This window comes from Rhinolophus ferrumequinum, chromosome 13 (assembly GCF_004115265.2).
Source record: "Rhinolophus ferrumequinum isolate MPI-CBG mRhiFer1 chromosome 13, mRhiFer1_v1.p, whole genome shotgun sequence".
NCBI classification, from domain to species: Eukaryota; Metazoa; Chordata; class Mammalia; order Chiroptera; family Rhinolophidae; genus Rhinolophus; species Rhinolophus ferrumequinum.
Genome location: NC_046296.1, coordinates 7,611,455 through 7,637,599, shown reverse-complemented (window position 1 = coordinate 7,637,599; position 26,145 = coordinate 7,611,455). Strand labels below are relative to the sequence as shown.

General features: G+C 44.6%; 1 protein-coding gene across 4 annotated transcripts in view; it reads left to right on the top strand.

Moving 5' to 3' along the window:
- SMYD1 (SET and MYND domain containing 1) overlaps positions 1-22,537 on the top strand; it is a 52,083-nt gene extending 29,546 nt beyond the window's left edge. For 2 of the 4 annotated variants that reach the window (XM_033125652.1, XM_033125651.1), the window contains 8 exons: positions 1,525-1,738; positions 4,559-4,689; positions 6,851-6,889; positions 10,027-10,216; positions 14,777-14,869; positions 17,572-17,735; positions 18,723-18,891; positions 20,148-22,537. In XM_033125652.1, coding sequence (XP_032981543.1) covers positions 1,525-1,738; positions 4,559-4,689; positions 6,851-6,889; positions 10,027-10,216; positions 14,777-14,869; positions 17,572-17,735; positions 18,723-18,891; positions 20,148-20,306 — 1,159 coding nt within the window. In that variant the 3' untranslated portion in view covers positions 20,307-22,537. The remainder of the gene's footprint in view (positions 1-1,524; positions 1,739-4,558; positions 4,690-6,850; positions 6,890-10,026; positions 10,217-14,776; positions 14,870-17,571; positions 17,736-18,722; positions 18,892-20,147) is intronic. The other 2 variants (XM_033125654.1, XM_033125653.1) reach the window with 2 other exon arrangements.
- Positions 22,538-26,145: the final 3,608 nt, after the last annotated feature.

Sequence of the window (26,145 nt, the reverse complement as noted above, 5' to 3'; positions counted from 1 at the left end):
ACCAGCTGGGGCTCCCTGGTAGGAGCTACAAAGTGATCCATGGTTGTTTGCTGCCTCTGCTGGAACTGGATACTTGTGGGATTGGGCACCCTGAGAACTAAGGCTTGGTGCTACCAGTACTGAGCTTGGGGCAGGCAGCTCAGCAAAAGGCCCAGGGTACCCACAGGCCTGCTGCCACCTGCCATGTGCCTACAAAGCTCAATCACTGAAAGAGCCTTGGGCAGTGTTCACCAGGTTAATGCAGATTCAGATTTGGTGCAGTGCCAAGCTTGGGTCCACTCAGCAAAAGGCTCAGAGCACGAGACCAGCCACTGCCTGCCTAGAGTCCGGGGACTCCCGAGAATTGTCCAAAAAGGACTGTAGTGCATGCCTGGGCTTGCTGCCCACTGCCGAACATGTCTCAGGTGGCATGTGAGCCAAGGCCAGCTGCTTGCTGCTGAAAGAGCTCCTGTATTGCTTGGGCTGGGGCTGGCTGCCCATTGCAGAAAGGGACTCTGGTGGTACCCAAGCGAAAGCCTGGCTACTTGCTTTAAAAGAGCCTCCTGTGGTGGACATGCCAGGGCTGGCTCCCCATTACCAAAGAACCTCCGACTTGTGCGAGTTTGCTGGGTCAAGGTTCCAGGGAGTCACCAGGGTGGATGAGTGGATTTCCTGGCCAATGCAGATTCAGATTTGACCATGTAGGGGGAGGGCTCAACAAAGGAAAGATGGAGCCTGCCTGTAGGCTGCACAGGAGGATTGCTCAACACAGGGATTATGGTGGCTCTCCAGCCCTCTCTGAAGCTACACAACTCAGTTTCTCCCTGTATGTATCTGGCATCTCTTGAGCCACCATCCCTCCACTGGAGCCCAGGGGGAGTGCCTGTGAGTGAGTGACTCTGTGCTCAGGCCCTTTACGAGGACACCTGGGTTTCTAGCAGCCTTTTGTCTCACCTGGATGGACAGAGTCCCCACTGTCTTTCATAGTTAGATGTTATAGGGGCTTTTCTTCCCAGCACTGGTGCTCCAGGCTGGGGAGCCTTCGCTCTTCAGGGGGGACCTCCACAATTGAAATATCCCTCCCGATTCTCAACCACCATAGGGAGGTTTGGGGCCAGCCTGTTCCATGGGGCCAGCCTATTCCACATCTCCACCTCTCCTACCAGTCTTGACATGGCTTCTTCTTTATAGCCTCAGTTATAGGACTTCTGTTCAGCTAGTTTTCAGATGATTCTCCAGATTGATTGTTCTATAACTTAGTTGTAATTTTAATGTGGTCATGGGAGGAGGCAAGCACAGCATTTATCTAGTCTGCTATCTTGCCTGCTCTCTCACAGCATGGTAATTATAGTTAACCTAAATGATCTTTTTAACTTATGTCTCCACCACTATAAGAAGAAATTCATGATAGGAGAAACTCTATCTGTTTAGTTCAAAACTGTATCTTTGGCTCAACACTGTGCCTGACATGTATTAAGCACTCAGTAAGTGTTTGTTGAATGACTGAATGCCGTAGGGCCTCCCTAACCCTGCGTCTCTCCGTAGGCTTGCTGCGCGCATCATGTGGCGAGTGGAGAGAGAGGGCACCGGGCTCACAGATGGCTGCCTGATCTCCGTGGATGACCTGCAGAACCACGTGGCACACTTCGGGGAGGAGGAGCAGAAGGAGCTGCAGCTGGACGTGGACGTTTTCTTGCAGTACTGGCCACCCCAGAGCCAGCAGTTCAACATTCAGTACATCTCGAATATCTTCGGCGTGGTATGACTTCTCATTAAGTGGGGGTGGGGGAGAGGTGATAGCTGGGATTGTCTAACTAAGGAGTATTCAGATACTTCCAGGCTAGACTAGGGATGGGGGCTCAAGAGAAGGACTTGAGGGAGACAGAGCCCTAAAATTAACAACTGTCATCCCGTTTTCTGTCTTCCTGTTCTTGCTTACTGTGAGGCCATTCCTGGCCTATCTGAAGTTGGCATCCCAACACAAACTTTCCATTATCTCTGAATGGTAGATTTAGATGCATTTACCTTCTTGTTTATCTGTATTTCCTGTATTATCTCCTTTCCATATTGAAAACAAAGACCCAATTACCATCCTTTCTTGCCCATTAGTCACTTTGAAAATAAGACCCTTCCTTTCCCCAGATCTGATGGGCAGGATAATGGGGAGCCTGGAATACTGGGTGTGGGAGCCAGAAAGAGGAGAGTAAGGGAGTTTTGGAGGGTGCTGCCTTAGAGCAACAAAGCCAGGCTTCTCAACGCCATGAGAGGCCAGGAGGTGGAGATGGGAGCCCCGAGGATCAGCAGGCTCAGGCCTTTGGCTGTGGAGGTAGATGTGTTCCGTCTGGCAGGCCCAGCCCCTTCTGTGGTGCTGGTGAGTGGGCTGAAGAGGGGTATATTTTAATAACAATAACAGTGTGATCATACCCAACATCTCTTGAGTCCTAACCATATGCCACTGTTTCCGTAATAGAGTTCTCCAGAAAAACAGAACCAACATCATATCTATCTATCTATCTATCTATCTATCTATCTATCTATCTATCTATCTATATCTACCTATGCTATATCTATGGTATATACTATACTATATCTATCTATCTATATCTATCTATCTATCTATCTATCTATCTATCTATCTATCTATCTATCTATCTATACTATATCTATTGAGAAGGATATTTATTTTAATGAATTAGCTCTTGAGATTGTGGAGGCTTGGTAAATCCAAAATCTGCCAGTAGGCTGGCAGGCAGGAGACCCAAAGAAGAGTTGCGGTTTGATTCCAAAGACTGTTTGCTGGCAGAATTCCTTCTTGCTCAGGGGAGGTCAGTCTTTGTTCTACTAAGTCCTTCAACTGATTGCATGAGGCCACTTACATTATGCAGGCTAATTTACTTTACTCAAAGTCTACCTATTTAAATGCTAATCCATCTAAAAACCACTTTCATAGAAACACACAGAATAATGTTTGACCAAATGTGTGGGTACCACAGCCCAGCCAAGTTGACACATAAAATTAACCATCAGAGTTTCTCGTGTATTATTTTATGCAACCTTTACAACACAAAGTGAAGTCCATGCTTTTAATGTCTTTATAAACAGAAAGCCTAGGCCCAGAGAGGTTACATAACTTCCAAAGGCCACACAGTGAGCTGGTGTCTATGGAAAAGCTAGGAGCCATCTGTCTGGTGCCAGACTTGCTACTCTTAGCAGTTATGCTCCACAGCCTTGGGATGAAAGGGGGTCATAGAACCATCTTGGGTATCCTTAAGATGATTTGGGGACTACAGCCACAGGATGGCATGATCACCAAAGTGCAGAGCTGAAAGGCCTGGGAGATCATCTAATCCAACTTATTCAACCCACAGATGGAAAAACTGGGGCTCACCAACAAAAGTAATTTGACCAAGGTAACACAGTTTTGTAGTGGTACCGACAGGCTTAACTTCATGTGCCTTCTGAATGATCAATGAGATTGAATGGAGAAAGTGGCACTCCTCCAATATCTATAACAAATAGCCGTGCGCTATATATATCAATATATACAGAGGGTGCCAAAAAAATGTATACACATTTTAAGAAACGAAAACTGTATTAAAATTGTAATACTGAATATATACCGATAACAAAAGATGAGTACAAGTCACATTGTACTTCTGCAATTACAAGAGGTGCTCAAAGTGGTTACCATCAGCGTCCAGACACTTCTGATTACGGCGAACTACTGCTTGGGCAATGTTGACCAAAGTGTCCACTTGTATACGTTTTTTTAGCACTCCCGGTATATATAAATGTATATTATATTATGTATAGTATGAACTTACATATTATTTACATATAAAGCAGAAATTTTTGTGCAGTTGTTAATGCATGGTTATATTTATTCTTATGCATTTTTCATACCCTGAGAGCAGATATTTAGAATATGTTTCTATAAAAAACCCAGTTATTTTTAAGGAAAAGGAAATAAAACAAGTATATAAGGAAAAACCAACTTGCCTTGCCTTGTATTTAGAGATAAATGTTGTACTCATCAAAGTTTAAAATTGTAAACAGGAAGTATAAAATATCCACCAGATACAAAATAGTAAAAAAGAGGTGTCACTTTTATCTTATGAGCAGCTATAGGAGTTGAGGGTGGGTAGGCAAAGAAAGTGGAAAGCAGAGGACACACACACACACACGCGCGCGCACACACACACAGAGTACACACACGCAGAGTAGGGCACAGAGAGAGAAACAAGATAGATACTGGGGAAGACTTTTGTGAGACCCAGATACAGGAAAGGGAGACTTTCAGAACGAACATTTCTATCTTTGGCCTTTGCAGAATACAGCGACTCAAAACTTTTAAGGTGGTATTGCATTTTTTAGCAAATATGGGACTCTGCCATGGTACTAATCTTGAGAATCATTCAGAGTCACACAGAGAACAGGAGACTGTTTTGTTTCCAGACTCTAAGCATTTCCAGATTGACCCCGGTTTTCTACTTTTTTTTTTAAACTTTCAATAGTTAGCGGGTGACCTGTCTCTAGTCTACATCTGTCAGCTGACTCTTTTATCTTTTCTGCTGCGCAGATTAATTGCAATGGTTTCACGCTCAGTGATCAGAGAGGCCTGCAGGCCGTGGGTGTGGGCATCTTCCCCAACTTGGGCCTGGTGAACCATGACTGTTGGCCCAACTGCACCGTCATATTTAACAATGGCAAGTGAGTATGTCTTTCACTGGGGGTGGTGAGATGGGAGTGGGGAGGCCTTATGGTGTTTGCTCCACTTGACTTAAGTCAGAGGTAAACTGTTGAACCTGAACTAGCATGGTTTGCAAATGGAAAGAAAACAGAAATTTAATTATAGAATAATTGTGGCGGGGAGAAACGTAAAGAGGAAGACAGTAAATAATTCTACATGGGTAATTTTTGGTCTTTGTATGTTGCTTCAGGTTGCCTAGACATATTAGGTAAACCTCTAACGACTATTTTAAAACTTGATACCTGGGATTGTTTCTCTAGAGGTCATTGCAGAACATCATCAACTGAGAAAGCACTTGGCAGAAGCATATTATTAGTCCAGGTCCCAACAGAAATCAGAAGGCACACTGAGAGTTTACCTGAAGAGAATTTATAAAAGGATAGTTTACAGGGGTGTGGGTAGAATTTAAGAAACTATTAGGTTGAAGCAAAAGTAATTGCGGTTTTTGCAATTATTTTTAACCTTTTAAACCGCAATTATGTTTGCACCAATCTTATAACAAAGACTGGTGAGGTGTCCAGGGTCTAGTGACAGCATGAAACCATTATCATCACTAGACCTGGAAGGGCAAGTGGAAGAAGCATGGTTCCTGTGTTTGGTGAGAGCCGCAACCATGGGCAATGCTCTCCCCACAACTCCGACAGCTTGTCTGTGCCTGTAGAGAAACTTCTAGAACCATGGTGAGACAGAGGGATCCAGGAGACCAAAACCCCAGCCTGTCTTCCCATCTTCTGATGTTCTCCCTTTGGCCAAACCCCTACCAGAAGCTAGAGGGCAAAGGAACCTGAGCGATGAAGTCCTCAGAGGTCAGTTAACCCCCTGCCCCCAAGAAGGCACAGATCAGGGGACCGAAGGGCCAAGAATGGAATTTGGGGGTGAGGCACAAATGGAGAAGAGTCAGCAAACAGGGTGACCACTAGTTGTCCATGGCTCAGGCTGGGGGGACTTGGAGGAATGAGGCTTGAGCAATATTTCTGTTGCTCTTAGAGACAGGCTCTTATGATAGATTCAAGTTGACGCTAAGCCATCAACAATGAACAGGTTTCCCCAAAAAAATTTCCTGGAAACTAAAGACAATGGTTCCTGGTTCTCAGCCAAGAATCAAGCCTAAGCCCCAATATAGCAAGGACTCTGATTTCCCTTTTCCTCCCTATTTTTGCAAACAAGGGCCCACATGACAACAGGCTCTTAAGCAACTGAGAAAGTCACTCAAGACAGGGAAGTTTATTTTGGACCCAAATGATAATCTTTTCCCAGGTTTTGTGTTTCCCTTCCTAAGCCTCTTGGGGTCACTGGCCTGGACTTGATGGAATCCTCTCCAGAGGGACTGTTGTCCACGGTTAGCATGGTTGGCAGAGAAGATCAGATTCAGCCATATACGGGGCTGGTCTTTCTGCATATCCCTGCCCTAAGCGATGATGCCCCAGGGCTCTTGTCACTGCATGTGACAGCCGCAGGAACCTGGGAACCCTTTCTTCAGATCATCGCCAGGGTCTGCTGTGGCTCCTATGCATCCACTAACTTTGAGCAGCCACGTCTTACCCAGGCTTCTCGGTTGTTGTGCAAGAGAAGGTGATTTGCATTCACTGTCTAGCTGCCTGCCATAGTGGAAAGAACACTGGTCATGATGTTAGACGCCTAATTCTAACCCTAACAATTTTTACGTATATGCTACCTGTGTGACCTAATATAGTCTCCATGTGTTGTTCAAAGTCTCCATGAGATAGATATCAAAAGAGGCAACACTTATTTGTCCAAGATGATTGTTAGCGGTGTAATAATAGCTTTCCATATATTTTTTTAGCACTCTACTTTTAAATGCATTGTCTCCTGAGTCTCATTACCAGGTTCTAGATGAGAACACTGAGGTCCAGGGAAGGGAAGTAAGTTGTCCAGGGCTGAGTACTTTTGAACCCAGGACCTCTCATTCCAAATCCAGTGTACTTTCTACGATATCAGGCTGCATCTTGTCATGTGGGCCCAGATGCTGGGGCTGGTATAGAAGTGGTTGTTATGGCCAAAGCTTTGATTGCATAACCTGGAATGCTGTGCACCCTTGCTCGCTGTGCGGGATCAGCCAATAGTAATGATTTCCATTTGGGTGTCTGTTTTGTCTTTCAGTCATGAGGCAGTCAAATCCATGTTTCACACTCAGATGAGGTGGGTCAGTTCTTGCAAACATCCCTGCTCCTCTGACCCATCTCCCTCACTTGCCTGGTTTGCTGGGCCACCTCTTCCCACGTCTCTGTGGCTGCTGTCTGTTTGTAAAGTTCTTCCACCCCCAGAGTCTTGTCTTTGCTGAATGCTGTATTCTTAATATCGAAATTAATTTAAATTAATCATTTTATTCCTCACCCACCCACCACCTGCCATGCCTTTGCTGTACTTTGCTTTCTTTCTTCCCCTATTTCACTCCTTATTTCTCTCACTCCTCCAACATCAAAGCATGGCAGTCCTTTCTGGTCCACATCATCTTAGCAGAAACCCACATTGTCCCTCTAAACCAGGGCTGTCCAAACTGCGGCCCGCGGGCCAACTGCGGCCCGCAATCCATTGTTAATTGGCCCACAGCAAATTCCAAAAATATATTTAGTTTACTTAAATAAACCAGGTGAGGCAACACGTACTTCACCTCGAGTGAGTGGCCCGGCTGTGTGTGTATTTTACCGCATATGGCCCTTGGTGAAAAACGTTGAAAAAAGTTTGGACACCCCTGCTGTACACCCTGCTCACCATGAAATGAGGACTGCTGATATTACTGACCCACTAAAGGACTATGTTTGTTTATAACCCCAAACTTCTTACCCAGATTGGGTTGTGAAAGTTGCACCCATAACTGTGATATTTTTGATAAGTGTTTATTCATAGTTTTCTATTTATTGCTTCTAGCCAACTGTGAATTAGTGGTTTAGGTTATATTTTACTTTTGACCTTTCTTACTCACAACCAGATGGCCCTAGGTGGGTCTTTTTCTCAAGCGGGGCTTGAAGTACTTGAAATGCTCTTTGGAATCAGGGCACAAAGCTGCCTGGGAGTTTGGGCTTTGGGCTGACGGGGAGGAGTGTTCTGTGCATCTGAGTCTGTTGCCTGCATTGCATTTGACTTTGGACAACTCACATCATCTCCTGGGCAATTGGGTCCACATCTGTAGAGCAAAGGTCAAAATGGGAGCGTCTCTAGGGACCTGCCCGATCTCTAGAATAAGTACTTAAATTAATTGCCTACGTGTAGATCAGTCGGCTGAACTATAAAATTGCAGAACATTAGAGATGGAAGGGGCCTGGCGTCCAGAATGGAGTGGTATTCAATATTCATCCCGTCCTCCCTAATTCCAAGTTAGGTAAAAAGGGGTACACGTCTATGTATTTTTTTCATATTTAAGTGACATTAAATTAATTTGGTTTTGAAAATTCTCTAATATTGTTGAAATAATTTGAGACACTCCAAGACCTTGTATGAATTGGCTTAAATATAATGGGAAGTAAAGCTGCTGGAAATCCTAACTTAATTGGCCACTGAATCACTGTTGAATGGGGATACGTTACCATAGTGAACTGCCTTTGTAAAAGGGGCTGGTGTGGGTAGACTTGCTTATGTACCCCACCAGGATCAAATGCCAGAGATCCACACTCAACATTGGCCCAGAATTATTTAGGACATCAGGAGAGTCCTAAAATCTAGGGCTTTGGTGCATTTCACTTCCCGTGCATTGCAGACTCGAGAGGCAGCCTGAAAACAGTCAGGTGAGGCCAATATGATGTGGTGAAGTCTGAATGGCACTTCTGTCCTAATCTTGACTCTGTTGCCAAAGTGCTGTGGACCTTTGGGGAAATTACTTCACCTCTCTGGGCATCAGTGTCTTCATTTGTGAAATGAGGATGTTGATCCCCTGCGCTTGGACACAGGATTATAAACAGAGCTGTGAGTAGAATCACTGGGCCCTCCTCTCCCTCTCGCCTTTCATCACTTTAGTAATAGCTGCTGCCAAAAATTGGAGCGGGGAAGAAAGGAAAGAAGGAACAGAAGGTGAATGGGAACTTAGATTTTACCAGCTTCCATATGAGTTTTTTTAATATGTATTATCACATTTGTTTGGCATGTCAGTGTACTCCACTCTGGGAGAAAGCTTTTTTAACCTTAAGTGGTCACCTCTGATACCCGGACAAGTGTGTCACTGCCGTTCAGTAGTTGTTTGCTCAATTGTCACCTCTGAGCACTTGGAAGGGGATGCCTGTGACTGGGACCCTTCTGTGGTGCTGGAATCTCGTCCCGCCTTTGACACAGTGTCTGACAGCCTTACTGGGAGGTAAAAGAAATGACCACGGACTTCTCTGCAGATGCTCTTCCCAGCCTCTGCGTCCTGCCACTCAGTCTCTGGGTGATGGTTTCCTATTGGGTAATGAGGCCCCAGAATCCTGGGGAGATATAAGAGCACAGCTTAGGATCCAGCTTGCAAGGCTCATCACTTGTTTTCTGTAGCATCTGGCCTCGTGGTGGAGGGTGCATGGCTGAGAGGCCCACGGGCTGATCTCTGCTTCTTTGGCTTAGCTGGATGTCAGTTCTGCAGTGGGCTTTTGTCTTCAGCACATTCTGTACTTATTACATGGTAAGGTGGGTTGTACTATAGGTAATTGGAGGGTCAGGTCTAAGCTGGAAGGGGATTGAAATGCCATCTGCTTTTGCTAATCATCTTCAGCCAGAAAGCCGTGTCACCCAATAAACACAAAAGTGAACAATGCCGCGGACTAACAGAGCCAGTCTTTGTTTGCCGTCAGTGATCTCCTAAATAAGTATCCTCACATAATTCAGGCCTAAACCACTGGTAGTCACAGAGTAGGCTAAGACTGTTGGTAACTAAATGTGTGTGTTTCTGAGGGAGCAGTCCCCAAACGAAGCAGAAATGATTATTGAGTCTTCTCTTGTTTGAGTTTTTGCCTTATTATCATTTCTCCCTTCCTTTGACGACAAGTAGCTGAATGTGCAGGGATAATTGCAGGCATGGGAGCTATGTATGGTTTTAAGACCAAGCCCGGCCCTCTACCAGGAATCTATTTGAGCAGATTTCAGAGCAATTCATGGAATGGAGCAGATTTGATTGTTATAGTGAGTAGAGCAGAATTATCCAGAAAACTGTCCTTTAGGTCACATCTTTTTTTTATTTTTAGAGGGAAGGAGAGTTTTCTCAAGTGCTAGTAGATGTCATTGTCTTTGAAACTGAACTCCTTGAATCTTGAAAAGCACAAACACCATTCTGATAGCCCTGGGTTTGATTTACTCTTTCCTCTGCCCTGCTCCAGAATTGAGCTCCGGGCCCTGGGCAAGATCTCAGAAGGAGAAGAGCTGACAGTGTCCTATATCGACTTCCTTAACGTCAGCGAGGAACGCAAGAAGCAGCTGAAGAAACAGTACTACTTTGACTGCACGTGTGAGCACTGCCAGAAAGGGCTGAAGGATGACCTCTTCCTCGGGGTGAAGGATGACCCGAAGGTACACACAGCTCTGCTAGGAGGGTGTTTGTGGCCACCTTCTCCAGGAGCCAGGCCAGGGTAGATCCCACAGCCAATCAACGCACCCTTGCCCACTGGTTCCCAGAGGACCAGCCTGTAACCCTGGGGAAGGCCGTATGGGTGGTGGACAGAGCACTGTGGATAGGTCCCAGCTGGTGTCCTCTCAACACCACCTGCTAGGTGTTTGAGTTTGGGGACATTACCCAGTTTTCTCATCTGTAAAATAGGAATAATGGCACCCAATACAAAGGGTTGTTATGAGTATTAAACAAAATGATATGTGTAAAGGGTGTGGCACATAGAGCAGACACTTAGTACATTTTAGTTCCCCTCTTCGCCCCTTTGTAGTTTAAGTAATGCTGAGAATTTCATGTATCAAGAGCAGATGGGCAAAGAGATTTGTTGTCTGGTTATCACAAAGCTATTCCTAGTCCCATGAAAGAGGGTAATGTGGAGATCGGGCAATGTTTAGTGTGGTTAATATGCTTAACTCCTGAGTAGCTATTGTTTAATTGATGGTGAGACCGTTGAGGAGAGGGAGACTTCCTGAAAGCTATGTCAGGAGCTCAGCTGAGCTGGGAGAAAGCTGAGCTGCCAGGTGCTGGAGTAGCCGGTTAAAGCAGCAAGCCTTTCGTCCTTTCCTGCAGTGTAAGCAAGAAGCTGAACTGCAGCAGGAGCTAATTCCCCCATTCAGTTTTCCCCATGGAAAGGTACACTGATGGGGGGTCAGATGGATCAGCACCAATCTGGGGGTTGTCTCACTGCTGAGGGGCCCAGAACAAAAGGCTCCAGCAGTTTTACGGACCCTGAGGTGAAGGGTTGCGGGGAGGGCATGGGGGAAGAAGAGCTAGGGGTGGAAAAGTACTGGGTACTGAATCAGAGTGGGGAAAAGTGTCTTCAAGGCCCCCAGTCCCTCCTCAAGAAGGAGGCTTCGGTAGAAGCCCCTAAAGAAGACCTCAGCTCAAGTCCTCAGATGAAGAGACCTAGGAATAAAGGCACCTGCACTAGGAATGCAAATATACGAAGAGCGTGACCAGCCAGGGGACCCTCAGTGCTTGACTGCAACCCCCTTCAGAAACTGCCCTGAACGGGCTGTGCACCAAGTCTGGTGGGCGGAGGGCAGCTTCCCCCATGAGGCCTGCCAGGGAAAGCCTTTGTAATTGCCTGTGGTCAGGTCTGAAAAATCACACATAGGTTTTTAACCAGGAGCTGGACTCCTCGGGGGAGGCCAACCACGTGAGCACTTTTGTATAACTTATAGTCCACCAGTGCAATTAAGATACATATACACAATTAATCTAACTTCTGCATCCTATGTGTGGACAAAACTTTGTCGCCGGTTAGAGCAAAGGCTACAAGCAAAACTGCCTTTTGGGTACAGGCGGTAGGGCTCTTCTCACTTCATTACTCAGTGGCGTCAGTGCTAATGTTCAGATAACACTATTCTCCCACTTGATTCACCTCTCTCTTTCGTGCTCTAGCTATTATAGACCTGTTTTTTCTTGAGGAGGGGGCACTAACTTATTTTTATTCTTAATAATATAATATTTTTTAACCCTTTGACTAAGCAGTTCTACTTTTAAGAATTTACACTATACGTATATTTGCACGTATGCACAAAGATATATGTTTAAAGAGATATATTGTAGCATTGTTGGGAACAACAAAATATTGAATAAAACCTAAATAACCATCAACAGGGAAGTATTTAAATAAACAAAATACCCGTGGTCACTAAAACTTCTCCTCCCATCTGGCTTCTTCCCCTCTCTTTGTTTTCTATTTTTTGTGATGCTCCTGGAGAGAGGATTGTCTCTCTGTGGAGTTTCTGTAGATTAGGTTTTCCTGTCTTTACTCTGAAAGCAAAGCCAGGGTTGCTGCCTAGTTCCCTTCTCAGAATAGCTTTATCACATGTGTTAATTAACAACTTTTCAGCCAGGTTGTTTTGGAAACCTTGGCAGTTGCCTTCTTGGAAAAAAAAAAATTGATTCACTTTCAGAGCTTAAAGTAACACTCTTTCTTACAACATCAAATTGAGCGTGACTATTAACACCTAACCACGTGGTATTTTCTGAATCTACCTGCAAGCGACTGATGACTCTAGGAGATTCACTAAGAGTTTTGAGTTTTAAAGATGATGGAACTTATAGTAGATTAGAGACTAATGATCATAAATTAGACATGATGTTATGAGCCACTACTTGGGCATCAAGCTATGAATGAAACTAAAAATGTAGGTTTGAAAGATTGGTGGACCACGCGTCACAGAGCTCTGCACAACCGGGCAAGACACGGACCCTCTCTTACTTATGAGGGCTTGATTCAAAGGGTCTTAGGAAAGCAGACACACGCTGAAATGACTTGTCTGAAACCCAGACATGTTTCATGTTAACAGAAGCCTAAGTAGCTCTCTGGGGATAAAAGGCAGCCGGAAGCCAGAAATCTCAGCCAAATCAATGATCAAAGCAAAGTTAAGGCAGGAGTGAGACCTGCAAACAAAAGTCAGCGCACGGATGGATGTATCAATTGTTGGAGTCAGGCCGTGGGACAAGTACAAGTAGACATGCAGAAGAGTTCCAGGGAGGCCCAGATGATACCGTGCTGAGGTCCGATGGCCTGCCGCTCACAAAGGTTCAAAATCAAGAGATATAGTTGGTGGAAAGAGACACGATGGGAATCTGCCATCCTCCCAGAATGCCGGCATTCTGAATAAACCTGCTTTTCTTTCCACCAACTATGTGTTTCAATTTTGAACTTTTGCAAGTGGCAGGCAGGTGGACCTTAGCATTGTATCAAAGATACAGAAAGGTATGGAAACAAGGGTAGTCAAAATTGAGGGATAGTCAAGAAGTCTGCAGAGACCAAAGTAGGTGAGGTGGGTAGAGGAATAAATATAACACCCTTTTTCTTAAAAGATCCTGACCCTGAAGCAAGCTGTCCTGGCCAGAGGCGTCTCCTACTGCCAGATGGAACTATCCCAGGACAGCTGGGAGGCTGAGGGAAAATCCCCATCTCCATCTCTAACTGGGGGAGGGGTGTGTTTTTATGGGAACAAATGCCCATCCTCCCATTACTTTTTGGTAGTTTTGTGAAGGTGACCTCACAAAACAATGTAAGCAGCAAATATAAATGGAGTTGTTGAGCCCAATTCCTTATAGTGAAAAATTGGACAACTACAGAACTGGTTAAATAAATTATTCTAGCTTAATACAGTGGAAAACTCTATAGCTATTAAAAGTGGTGACATATTTTTATAGGTATGGGAAAATATCCATAATCTACTGAGTGAAAACAACAGAATATAGACAGAAATATGGTACCATTCCAGTTAGAAAAAAATATTTGCTGCTACTGGCATATACACACACATGCATGTGTACACATACTGGGCTACAGTTCAGCCAGTACACACTGATGAGGCCATATAGAGATACTGTTGATGGTGAGTGTCTGTTCTGATTGGTGAGTGCCTTTCCTGTACCCGTTGTTAAATATTTTAAATATGATTCTTATAGATATGCATTGGAAAACGTTCCTCAAAATGCTGTGTCCATCTTTGGGTGTGTCTGGGGATTTCTACTTTTTTCTCCATACTTTTTCATATGTTGTAATTTTTTTTTACAACTTCCACATGCCTATTTTATAGTCAGAATAAACAGTAAGTGTTTCATTTTGGAAAAAGGCTTTATCAAATTTGCCTAAGCAAAAAAAAAAAAAAAAATCAGAAAAGATCTTCTGATATGGTATCAAGCATAGCAAGTAAACTTTTCCTTTGGACTTTGAAAATTTGGCACTTTTTCTTCAAAAATCAAGTGTCCTTATGGGCTTCTTAATTATGGTACCCCCTTGCCTCAAATATCAAAATCCCCCCCCTTTTTTTTTGTAATATCACTAGACTGCTCAGGCAAACGCAGTAAGCCTAAGGGTCTAGATTTCACAGAGACAGCTGACAAATTCTCTCATAATATACTTTTGGTGAAGGCAGGGAAATATGAACTGGATGTTAAGATGCTTGGAAGGGTTTGAGTGCCCATTGACACAAGGGCTGTCTTTAATGAACTCCAATGGCAAACAGAGTACAAACTTTTAGGGAAGTCCTCAGCCTCTGTCCTCAGCCCTGTGCTGGCCCGTATTTACATCAATGATGTGGACAAAGACAAAGAAAGAAAGGGCATATCTGTAGAATATATGGTTGACTTGAAGTACAGAGGAAAAATGGAAAATATTTTGGGTAACAGAATGAGAACCCAAAATACCAGAGAAAATACAACAGGGATCAATGTCAGATTCTGCCCTGGGGCCAAAAGCCCCGGCGTGAGTACAGGGTGGGGATGATCGGCTGGCAGCAAGGCTCTGGGCTTGGTCAGTGGAAAATACACCATGAATCAGAAGCATGATGAGGCAGCTTGAAAAGCTGTAGGGCTCTCGAGCAGCATTTACAGAAATGAAACATTCAAGATGAGGAAGCCATTGATTTTGTACTGAACGTCAAAGATGGCAACTATTCAAAGATCTAACTCAATGTCCCTCCCTTTCCCAGCCCTCTCAAGATGTGGTCAAGGAGATGATACAACTTTCTAAAGATACACTGGAGAAAATTGACAAGGCTCGCTCTGAGGGTCTGTACCACGAGGTACGAATTCATTTTTATAGGGGTTGGGGGTGGAAAGGGTCTCTAGCAAGGGAGGGAAATGGGGTGTGATGAAGACGGAGAGGCTACCAAGTAGGTTGTTTTTCTGGAAGATGTCTCTTGGCTGAGACCAGGACTCCTCTCGCCCTTAAGCTTTGAGCGCTCTTAGGGGTGTGTTCTCAGTGACTGTTTTACCCACTGAAACTGTGTCTGAGGAGAACACAGGCAGCCTGACAAATGTCCCTGGGGGATTTGTGATGTCTCAGGTTGGCATCAGATATGGAGGAATGGAGATAGCCGTGGGTTGCTTGCTTTCCTGTAATTAAATTCACATCCTGGTTATAGTTTCCTGTCTCTACAAACTGAGCATTTGATGTTGGCTCTCAAAGCACCAGGAGTTCTCAACTGGCTGTTCACTAGAATCACTGAAAAATCTTACTGCTCACATCCATCCAGACCCAGGACAATTTCACCAGGATCTCTTGGGGTGGGACCCAGACATCAGGATTTTTAAAGCTTGCGAGTGATTTCAGTGTGCATCCAACGTGGAGACCCACTGCTAAACACTGACCTGCAGAACACTTGCATTGAATTCATCCAGATGGCTTTTTGGAAATATAGATTCCTCTGTCTCACTCCCCAAGATGCGATTTATCCAATTTACAACAGGACACAGGGAACATGAATTCATATCTTTTTTTCCAAGCTCTTTAAACAACGCAGGTGTGTAGCTGGGTTTGGATGCCACCAGGGCATAGCAGTGGGGGAGATTGATTTCTGTTCAGTTCTACCTGCTTTCCCCTTACCTTCATTTTCATCCTTTACTCACTTCATTGCACATTTTTGAGCCTTTACTGGGGTGACCGATACAAGACATGCTTCTTTCCTCCCAGGAGTTCTGTCGGGTGAGGGAGATAGTCATCTGAACAAAATGTTATCCAACAATATGGAAAATCTCTGTCAGAGGCATGGGATAGGAGCTGGAACAATCAGGAAAGTTCCACTTTTTCCATTCCTCCCATTTCTCTCCTCTTCATTTATTCTCTGTTCAAAATGGTGAGAGCCAAGTGTAGGGCTGGACACTGCCCTGTAGGTTTAAGAGAACTGTCTTTAGGATGGATTGATTGTCAGCCCATGTTTTGCTATACCCTCACTCAGTTGCCTCATGGGCCTCTGGGAGAGTCTCAGAGCAAAATTAGTTTCCACTCATTATAAATGGAAAGAATTGTGTTGCATTTCACCCATGAGAGCGGCAAGGCAAGAAGAAGAGACAATGAACAACTAACATCTAAGGACCATCTGACTTTGTAGAGTGCAACCTAAGCCTATGTCTACACATGAGTGAGTCAGAAAAGCCTGACTCCAAGCTGATTGGGGTCAGGCCCATCTTATTTCTCACCAAGACCAATGTGGTATCCGCCTGACGGGTCTTCCAGCTTCCTGGGAGCCTCCCTCTCTCTGCCTTTCCATTTTGTATATTTCTAGCAGGACCAATCTGATTGTTCAACCTCACTGTGCATAAGGACCACCCCGGGGCTTATACAAACTACAGATGCCAGCGTCTCTCCCCCAGATATTTGGTTTCAATTGGTCTGAAGGTAGGGCTCAGACATAGGAGGTCTGACAATTAAGTTTGCAAACTTGTTGCAACGATGTTGCTAACCTTTTTTGATATCAGAGGGATTATTCATTCCGAATTTATACCAACTGGACAAACAGTTAACCAGTTTTACTATTTGGAAGTGCTGAAAAGGCTACATGAAAAAGTTAGACGATCTGAACTTTTCGCCAACAATTCATGCCTCTTGCATTACGACAGTGCACCAGCTCATGTGGCACGTCTGTGAGGGAGTTTTTAGCCAGGAAACAAATAACTCCCTCCCTACTCACCTGATCTGGCCCCCAATGACTTCTTTCTTTACCCGAAGATAAAAGAAATATTGAAAGGAAGACATTTTGATGACATTCGGGAAATCAAGGGTAATACGATGACAGCTCTGATGGCCATTCCAGAAAAAGAGTTCCAAAATTGCTTTGAAGGGTGGACTAGGTGCTGGGATTGGTGCATAGCTTCCCAAGGGGAGTATTTTGAAGGTGACCTTAGTGATATTCAGCAATGAGGTATGTAGCTCTTTTTCTAGGATCAGTTCGTGAACTTAATTATCTGACCTCGTATTTTTTTTAAAAAGGTCTCCAGATGATTTCAGAGCACAGCTAGGGTAGAGGATCATAGGAATGGTGGTTAAGATAAAGCTCAATTGCTTGGTGTGTGACTTTGAAAAAGCACTTACCTTCTCTGTGCTTCAGTTTCTGATCTGGTAAATGGGAATATTAATAGTACCTATCTCACTGCATTGTTATGAAAGTAAAAATATATACTCTTATACACATATATCTTTATGTACATAAAATGACATAAAGATGGCTATATTTTTCATAACTCCCTGCTACCAACTAACATATATGAAAATTCCTCATTTTGTCATGTCAGTTGTATCTTCACTGTTACTCTTTCCATCCTTACATCTTAGCCACATAGGACCATTTAGCTATTCAAATCGCAAACTGGTGCTTTCCCACCTCTGCCAGCAATTTCCTAATTTTCTCCAAAGAATGACTGTCCAGTGTTGTTGTGATGCTCCCAGATATAAGTTAAGCATGTGCCGTGGTGCACTGGTAATGGACATGGTCTGTGTCTCTTCTAGGTTGTGAAATTATGCCGGGAGTGTCTGCAGAAGCAGGAGTCAGTGTTTGCCGACACCAATATCTACATGCTGCGGATGCTGAGCATTGTTTCAGAGGTCCTCTCCTACCTCCAGGCGTTCGAGGAGGCTTCATACTACGCCAGGAGGATGGTGGATGGCTACATGTAGGTGACGATCCTGGGACTCAGATAGTCTCCTGGAAGTGTGTCTATTCCAGGCATGCAAAGTAGATGGCACACATGGTGCTACCTCTCCCTCCAGCACCCACAGCAGGCATCAGTAATCGATCCTCTTTACGATGGAGCCTTTTGACCATGGTGCTCCGAGTAATAATGACCAAATAGTCACAGTTGGTACCGAGAGGAAACCTGTTTGTCCTCCCTGGTATTTCCCACGTCCTCCAGCTCATCTATCGCCTGGTGGCATCTTCTGCTTTTGATTTCTTTAAGGTTAAGTCCAGCTTGATTTTTAAGTGCTTGGAAAAGTTTTTCCCCCTCACAATTGGCACAGGCAATCCTGTGAGCTTTATTTTATTAAAAAAAGGAGCGTCAGCCACTTTTGCTTATAAATGATAAAATATAACACCCTGGCCTTCCCCCTGCCAGTTCCCTCTGTCCTCATTGACCGGTGAATTTGTATTTCTGGCCAAATGAGTAAGTTGGCACAAGGAGGTCCATTTTGGGGGGAGGATGTTATTCATAAAAAAATGTGGGAAAACGATGTAATATGTTAAAAGGAAGCTCTGTTAGGAAGGTGCCAGGAGGTGAAAATACAGTTCTGTCCCAAGAAGGACATTAAAGTTACTTTTTTCCCTTGAATCCTACTGCTTTCCAGGGAGAGGGCTGAGGGCTGGGAGCGCCCAGCTTTCTGTACTAAAGTTCAGAGTGTAGCCCTGACTCCTCCTCCCCACGAGGATGTGACTTGGTGGTCCAGGTCAGAGTCAGCTCTCACAGCGTCACTGTGTGGAGGTTTTGGCGACTCGCCCACCTCTCTGCACCTCAGTCTCCTCTCAACGGGCCGCAGATGCTTCACGACACTGGTGGGAAAGCAGATGGACTTAATCAATGAGGGTACTTTCTAAGTTGTCAAATACTGTGCAGATAAAAGCAAGGTTGGGATTCTGTGTTTGAGTGTTTCGTATGCCCCTACAGGAAGCTCTACCACCCCAACAATGCCCAACTGGGCATGGCCGTGATGCGGGCGGGGCTGACCAACTGGCATGCTGGTAACATAGAGGTGGGGCATGGGATGATCTGCAAAGCCTATGCCATTCTCCTGGTGACACACGGACCCACCCACCCAATCACCAAGGACTTAGAGGCAAGTAGCATCTCAGGGCTGGGCCTCCCTGCCTTCCCTGACATATCTGAGGATGAGAGCTAAGTTTTGGACTCTGCTTTTGGAAAGTCTCTATTGCCTGCTAGACCTGAAAGGAACTCAGAAATGCTTTAGGCCACTTGTTTTACATATGAGGAAACTGAGGCCCAGGGAAGGTGAATAATCTGTCCACTGCCACATAGCTAGTGGATGGAAAAGCTGAGACTTGAACCCTGAGATGCTCCAAGCTTGGACTGAGAAAACCTGAAAAATGGTGTGTGTGTGTGTGTGTGTGTGTGCAGCCAGGTACATTAGAAATGTGCTACATGGAGTAGGCTTGCGGAACACAGGCTCTGGAATCAGACTGCTGGGACTTAGTTCCAGTTTCACCACTTTCTAGCTATGTGACTGCAAATATTGAATGTGTGGGCCTCGGTCTCCTCATCAATAACATGGAGGAAAAGGGTAAGTTTGTAATGAGGCTTCGATGAGTTAATGTGTGAAAAGCACTGAAAACAGTGCCTGGCCAATGGCATGCTCTTAATAGCTGCTGGGTTTCTTTGTGCTTTGAAGGGCTGGTTTATTTGAGAATGACAGACTTCAAAGAGCTGATCTCAGACAGTGTCATGTAGGGAAAGATGACAGACTTTTGTGTCATGAAATGTACGAGAACACAAATGTTATGTCTAGTGTATTAAGCTTGTCAAAGGCAGTTTCTGTCAAACTTGTTCACTGCTGTATCCTGAGCCCCTCAGCGATGCCTGGCTCTTGGTAAATATTTCTTGAATGGACATTTGGGAAAGTGAGGGCTTTTTGTATGTGTCACATACTCTAATCTTCCTGGCTTATTGTAAACTATGAAGGAATCTTACCCATTTCATGTGTGAGGAAACAGGGCTTGAAGGGATTAAATCACCTACACAAGGTCCTAGAATCTTGAGTGGGACCCAAATGCAGGGGCCAGGGTTCAAATCCAGGTCCCCACCTGACACTTCCTGAGAATAAACATTCTCTGCTGAGAATAATCCCTCAAGCTGCTCTCTGAGGGGTCTGACTCCCTCTTCCCTGACAAATGGATTCCACTGCCAGGACATTAGGCCCCCACTTTGTGTGTGTCCTCTGAGGGGTACAGTTGAATCTTGGTGACTGAGAGTCATTTACCCCATTGGCTGCCCTTTCCAAAAGGGCCAAGGTAGGTCAGAGACCAACATGTCCCGGGGGCTTGTCATCCCTGCTTATGGTGTGTCTGCGTCCCACAGGCCATGCGGGTGCAGACGGAGATGGAGCTGCGCTTGTTCCGCCAGAACGAGTTCATGTACCGCAAGATGCGCGAGGCTGCCCTGAACAACCAGCCCATGCAGGTCATGGCCGAGCCCAGCAACGAGCCAGCCCCAGCTCTGTTCCATAAGAAGCAATGAGGACCTGCCTTGTATGGAGGGCACCGTGGCTGGGGAACTGGGGAGATATTCTGGAAGTAGTGGGTTTCTGGGGAGACCCTTGATGAGGAAGTCAGAGGCACGCTCAACCTTGTTGCTATGGGAATGTACTGTTCTGTGTTCCCTAGTGTCATTTTGGTTCATTTCAACTCAGTTCAGTTCAATTAACTCATCCTACAGCCCAGCTCATCCTACAAATGTTTATTGGATGGTAAATAAACACCCAATAAACCTAGAGATAAAGAGCTCCAAAAGTAGCTGGGGAGGCAAAACATAAACAAACAAAGCACTGTGTAATAATAAATGCAATGGTAAACTATATGGAGAGAAGGGGTGCAGTAGAGGATGCAGTGTGTGTGTGTGTGTGTGTGTCTGTGTGTGTGTATATGCAGTGGGGAGTTTCATGGAGGGGATGACATCTGAGCTGAGGGAGGAAGGTGCCTGGAGAGTCTTCGATGGCTGCTCAGCCATCTGTGCAAGTGTCTCTGGGGCTGCTGGGCTCACCCATGGTCTGGAATATTCAGGATTTGGCTGACTAGGATGGGGGATGTCCAGTTTCGTCAGGTAAGTATGGAGTTATGAAAAAGGGTCTGTGTTTGGACCATTTAGGTTCTGCTCAGAGAAGTGAAACCTCTTTCGAATGGTGCATATGCAGGAAGAGGTGGAACAGCCCCTCTCCTTTTCCAAAGCTAAACTCCCCACTAGGGCTCTGTACCCCTTGCCCTCCTGTGTCCCCGGGGCCTTGCTTCACTTTACTCCTTCTCCACCCTCGATCCTTGATATTTCTTTGTCCACTGACTTCTTCAATGTAGTCAGTAAACATGCTGGGGACTCTTCAATCATAATCTTCACAGCTGAGTATTTTTTTTTTAAAGGATTTGTGTTTCATAGGTATCATTTTCTCTTCATTTTCCATTTCTTCCTGAAACCACTGCAGGCTGGCTTCCTGAACTCCACTGAAATAGCTCTCACCAAGGTCAACTGTAGTGGGTACTTTTCAGTCCTTACATTATTTGGCATCTCTGTATCAGTTGATACTCCCAGCGCTTGGTTTCTGGAACACCACTTCCTTGTGATGATCCAAGACTGTTTCTCAGTCTTCTCTGTCCCTGTTTCTCCTCATGCCCCTGATATGTTGGCCTTTCCTGTAGTTGGTTTTGTTCATTCTGGTCACTCTTGGTTTATTCTTATCTCTGTACAAACTCCCTGCATGAGCTCAGCAGGCCCTTTTTTTTCATTCACCACCTTGAGTTTGATATTCTTAAATCTGTATTTCCCAACCTTGCTCTTGAGCTCCAGCCCCACCCACCCTCTTGAACATTCTGCAGGCACATTAAACTCAGCATGTCTGAAATGAAATTTTTTCTCTTTCTCCCCCCACTGCCTACAGTTGTCCGTCCTCAGCACACTACCTGAGAACAACTGACTTCGACTTCCGTTGCATCCCAGGCTTCAGTCAAACCTTCTCTCTCCTGGGTCCCTGAGGGACCCATCTTCTTCCATGACTCTCTTTGCATTTTCTATCTAAAATACCTAAAACCTGCCAACTCCTATTCATGTTTTAACATCCAGTTTGGAAATCACTCCATCTGTGAAGCCTCCCTGAATGCCTTGGGTTCAGCTGGCTGCCTGTCTGAGTCTCTCATATTACCCTTGAACCTCACATCATAACTCTCTCCTCATGGAGTATAATTGCCTTTTTACTTATCTTCCTCCTCTATCAGATTGTGAGTGCCTGGGGAGCAGGAGCTGTGTCTTATTCATCTTTGTATTCCCAGGAACTAACACAGGTCCTGAAACATAGTAGGTGCTCAGTTAATGTGTGTTGAATGAATGAATGAATAAGTGAATGAATTTGCTTATCTCAGAGCAGAAGAGACATGCAACTGTGTATTTTGAGTTTTTATGTTACAGCAATCAACAAGGCTATTAAATCCACTGTTTCCATACAAATATGTGTGGCTTCTTTCTTTCTGACAATGTATTTAGAGCAGCACTGTCTAATAGAACTTTCTGTGGTGATGGAAATGTATCATGCGTATATCTGTATTGTCCAATACAGTAGCCACTAGTGGCATATGACTATCTAGCAGTTGAAATATGTCTAGTATGTTGCTGAGTCTATTTCTGTTTTGTTTGCTCAATGGTATTGTAACCGGTATATAAGATGTCAGAGGGATAGTAGCTTTGGGGAAGCGGGGTTATCACTTTGTGAGGGGTGTAAATGTCTAACTATTATGTTGCTTTGTATACCTGAAACTAATAAAAAAATAATAAAAGAAATATATCTAGTGTGAATGAGGGAGTGAATTTTTAATTTTATTTAATTTAAATTTAAATAGCCAATGTGGCTAGTGGCTAGTGTATTAGTGTAGTTTTAGAGAATACTTTAGTGTAGTTTTTAAGATTATGGACACTGAGACTAATTAAGTTCGTATCTCAAGCTATTAGCTGGGACTGGTTACTTCACCCCTGACTCAGTTTCCTTATTTTCACCTACCACATAGAGTTGCTGTGAGAATTAAATTTTTTAAATGTAAAGTCCTTAGAACAGTGCCATCATACGCGCTCCATGGGCATTCCAACCATGCTTCTGTTGGGGTGTCTGTTTTCCTAATCAGAAAGTGAAGGTAAAGGGTAAGATAAGCAGTGGGATGCTGGAAGTAGTTCTTACCAGTTTGTATGAGCTAACTGCACATTTCTTCCCTACTCTGAATTCATCAACATCACTTCGATAGCTTAACAGTGGCCATGGTGCGAATATTTACACCATGATAACCAGCTTAAATTTAGAAGTACACATTAATTTGTAGTGCTGCCAATCTTTAAAATTGGGGTTTGATACATGGAAGTAGCAGAAGGAGTAGTTAAAGACCACTAAAGAAATCTTTACTTAAACTGGGGTGAGATCTATGTTCTGAAATCTCTACCCCCAGAGCCATAAGAAACAAGTGTAAGACCTCTGATTACTGTCTTTCAGACTAAGTGACCTGCCCACTACACAACGAATGTATTGACAGACACACATATTAAAAGCCAGATAGAGCCACTGCTTTGGTGAATCGCTCAGGGTTTACTTCTCTAAAGACTGCAGAAGGGAATCCATATAATTGGGGCACACAGCAGAGAGAACAGCAACATTTCTGAGGGCATCAGTGGTGGAAGCTTCTAGACCACATTGTGCATAGTTGTGGATGATGATATCCGGTGTGTGCAGGTAAACAGCACTCTGGAAGCTCCCTTGCCCCTCCCTGTCCCAGCATTGCATAAAAACTACCTGATCTCACACTGTGCAGGATACCTCATCAGTCTCAGAGAAACGCACCGTGCAGCACGACCACAGTCCAACCTGTGGCTTCAGTAACCCTGGCATGAACTCAGTTCTCATTATCGACCTTGGCCGCCCCACTTCACACGGCTTGGTCTGAGAACATTCTGGTCCAGATATAGTGCTACAGTTTCCCAGATGTCTTTAGGAGTTGTATTTGTTCCCTCTTGCTGCTGTAACAAATTCCCACAAACTTAGTGGCTTAAACAATACAGATGTATTATCTTATGGTTCTGGAGGTCAGAAGTGCAACATGGGTCTCACAAGGCTAAAATCAAGGTGTCAGCAGAGCTGGGTTCCTTCTGGAGGCTTTAAGGGAAGAATCTGTTCCTTGCCTTTTTCAGCTTATGAAAGCTTCTATTATAGAAGGCCCCATTCCTTGGTTTGTGACCCCCTGTCAGCAATTACATCCATCCTTCTCTGATCCTCTTGCCTTTCTTTCACTTGGAAGAACACTTGTGATTATATTGAGCCTGCTTGGATCATCCAGGATAATCTCTCCCTCTCAAGGTCCTTACCTTAATCACATCTGCAAAATCCCTTTTGCCATGTAAGGTAACACATTCACAGGTCCGGGAGTTTGCACGTGCACATCTTTGGAGGCCATCATTCTGCCTACCCAGCAGTCTTGCTACCAAGCCCTCAGACCAGTCTTGCAGGCACAGCTGCAAGCCTCTGAGTGGAAGACTTGGGACTTGAATCCTGATTTTATCTCCAAGTCCAGTCGTTGTTTTTCAGTCTAATTGTGGAGGGGAGAGCTCACTCATCCATGTGGGAATCAAACCAGCAACCTTGTGGTTAGAGCTTGTGCTCTAACCAACTGAGCCATCTGGCCACCTTGACATGTATCTTTCGAATGCACTTCTCACATCTAGTCACCAGAGCCCACTGAGTCTAATTCCTAAATGCTCTTGAACCTTTGTGCTTTGCTCCATCCTCCCAGGCCCTGCCTCTGTTCAGGCCCTCAAAATCTCTTACCTGGACCATTGCCGCTGTCTCTTAATGGTCTCTCTGTATTTAGCTTTGGCCCTTCTCATTATTCTCGACACCACGGCTAGAATAAATTTTCTACAATGCATTTGGTATCATGCTATTCTTGTAGCTGAAAACCCTTCAATGATACCCCATGGTCTCCAGGATCAAGTCCAAACTCCTTACCAGAGTAAAAGGATATTCGTGTTAGAGACTCTCTCCTTGTCTGCCTCATCTCTTGCCAACCCCCCATTTATGCTGTACCTCCCTGCCTAACAAATACCCTTGGTTCTTTGTGAGTCAGCTGAAATGTCCCCTCCTCTGAGACATTTTTCTAGGTAGGCAGGGTCTGGAACTTGTCCACACCAACACCGTGGCACAGGTCATACTGTCGCCATAGGGATTATGGTTAGTCTCCCTGCTAGATAGCAAGTCTCCCAGGGATCATTGTCTCCTCAGAGCTTAGCGCTGCCCAGCCCTGATTTGGCTGAATACGGCCAGGTTGTAAAGAAGATACATGTAATTCCATCTCTCCTTGGTTTTCTGGTAAGAAATATGAGAAAATCATGGGATGGACAACATACCTCTCATATGTATAGAACAAGTGCTCTGAAGATTAAGTATCGACTAAGTTAGATGCCCCCTTCCTGCAAAAAAATGAAAAATAATCATTTTCTTTACCCTAATGGCTATCAGTTAAATAAGAAAAGGGGGTGGCCGGTTAGCTCAGTTGGTTAGAGCGTGGTGCTGATAACACCAAGGTTGCTGGTTCATTCCCTGCACGGGCCACTGTACGCTGCGCCCTCCAAAAAAAAAAAAAAAAGAACAAAAGAAACAAACACAGAAATGTCTACTTTTGCGTGGATATAGACATCAAAACTGGCTCTTTTCAAATCAATTGGATCTCAGGGGAAGGAGTACTCTCTGTTGGTGGGATGCACACAGCACTGCCAGAGAGAAGGAGGAAGGATTAGGAAGGAAGAGGGGTCAAAGTAAAAATAGCTGATACCATCAACAGCTGTTTATTCAATTTATTTAAAGTACTCAGGCCCAGAGTTCTTTGGGCACCTGTACAAAATCCAAATTCAGCATCTAAAATATATTCTCCTTTTCAGGCAAAAACATACAAACAATCCCCTCCTAAAGCCAGTTAGGGGGAGACTTTGGGAATTTTGTCAGTTCTCTAGAGGCTTTGCTGAAGAGAAGACCTTGTTTCGATTACTTTCCTCTTCCTGTGGCTTGAGAGTCAGAGTATCTCAGTTCCACCATTTATCAGCGGGGTGGTCTTCAGCAAACTCCTTTTTCTCTCTGTGCCTCTTCATTTGCTCACTGATGCTTCTCTGGGCATAACAGAGCTCCTGCTAATGGTCTGAATGTCAAACCCAACTTCAGTTCCCTGAAGAATCCAAGTGATGATGTTTCCTTTGTACGGCACTTGCATCATTTCATGGGCTCCTTATAAAAGCCGTGAGAGAAGGCATTGTATAGTCCATTCATAGATGAGAAAACTGACGTCCAAAA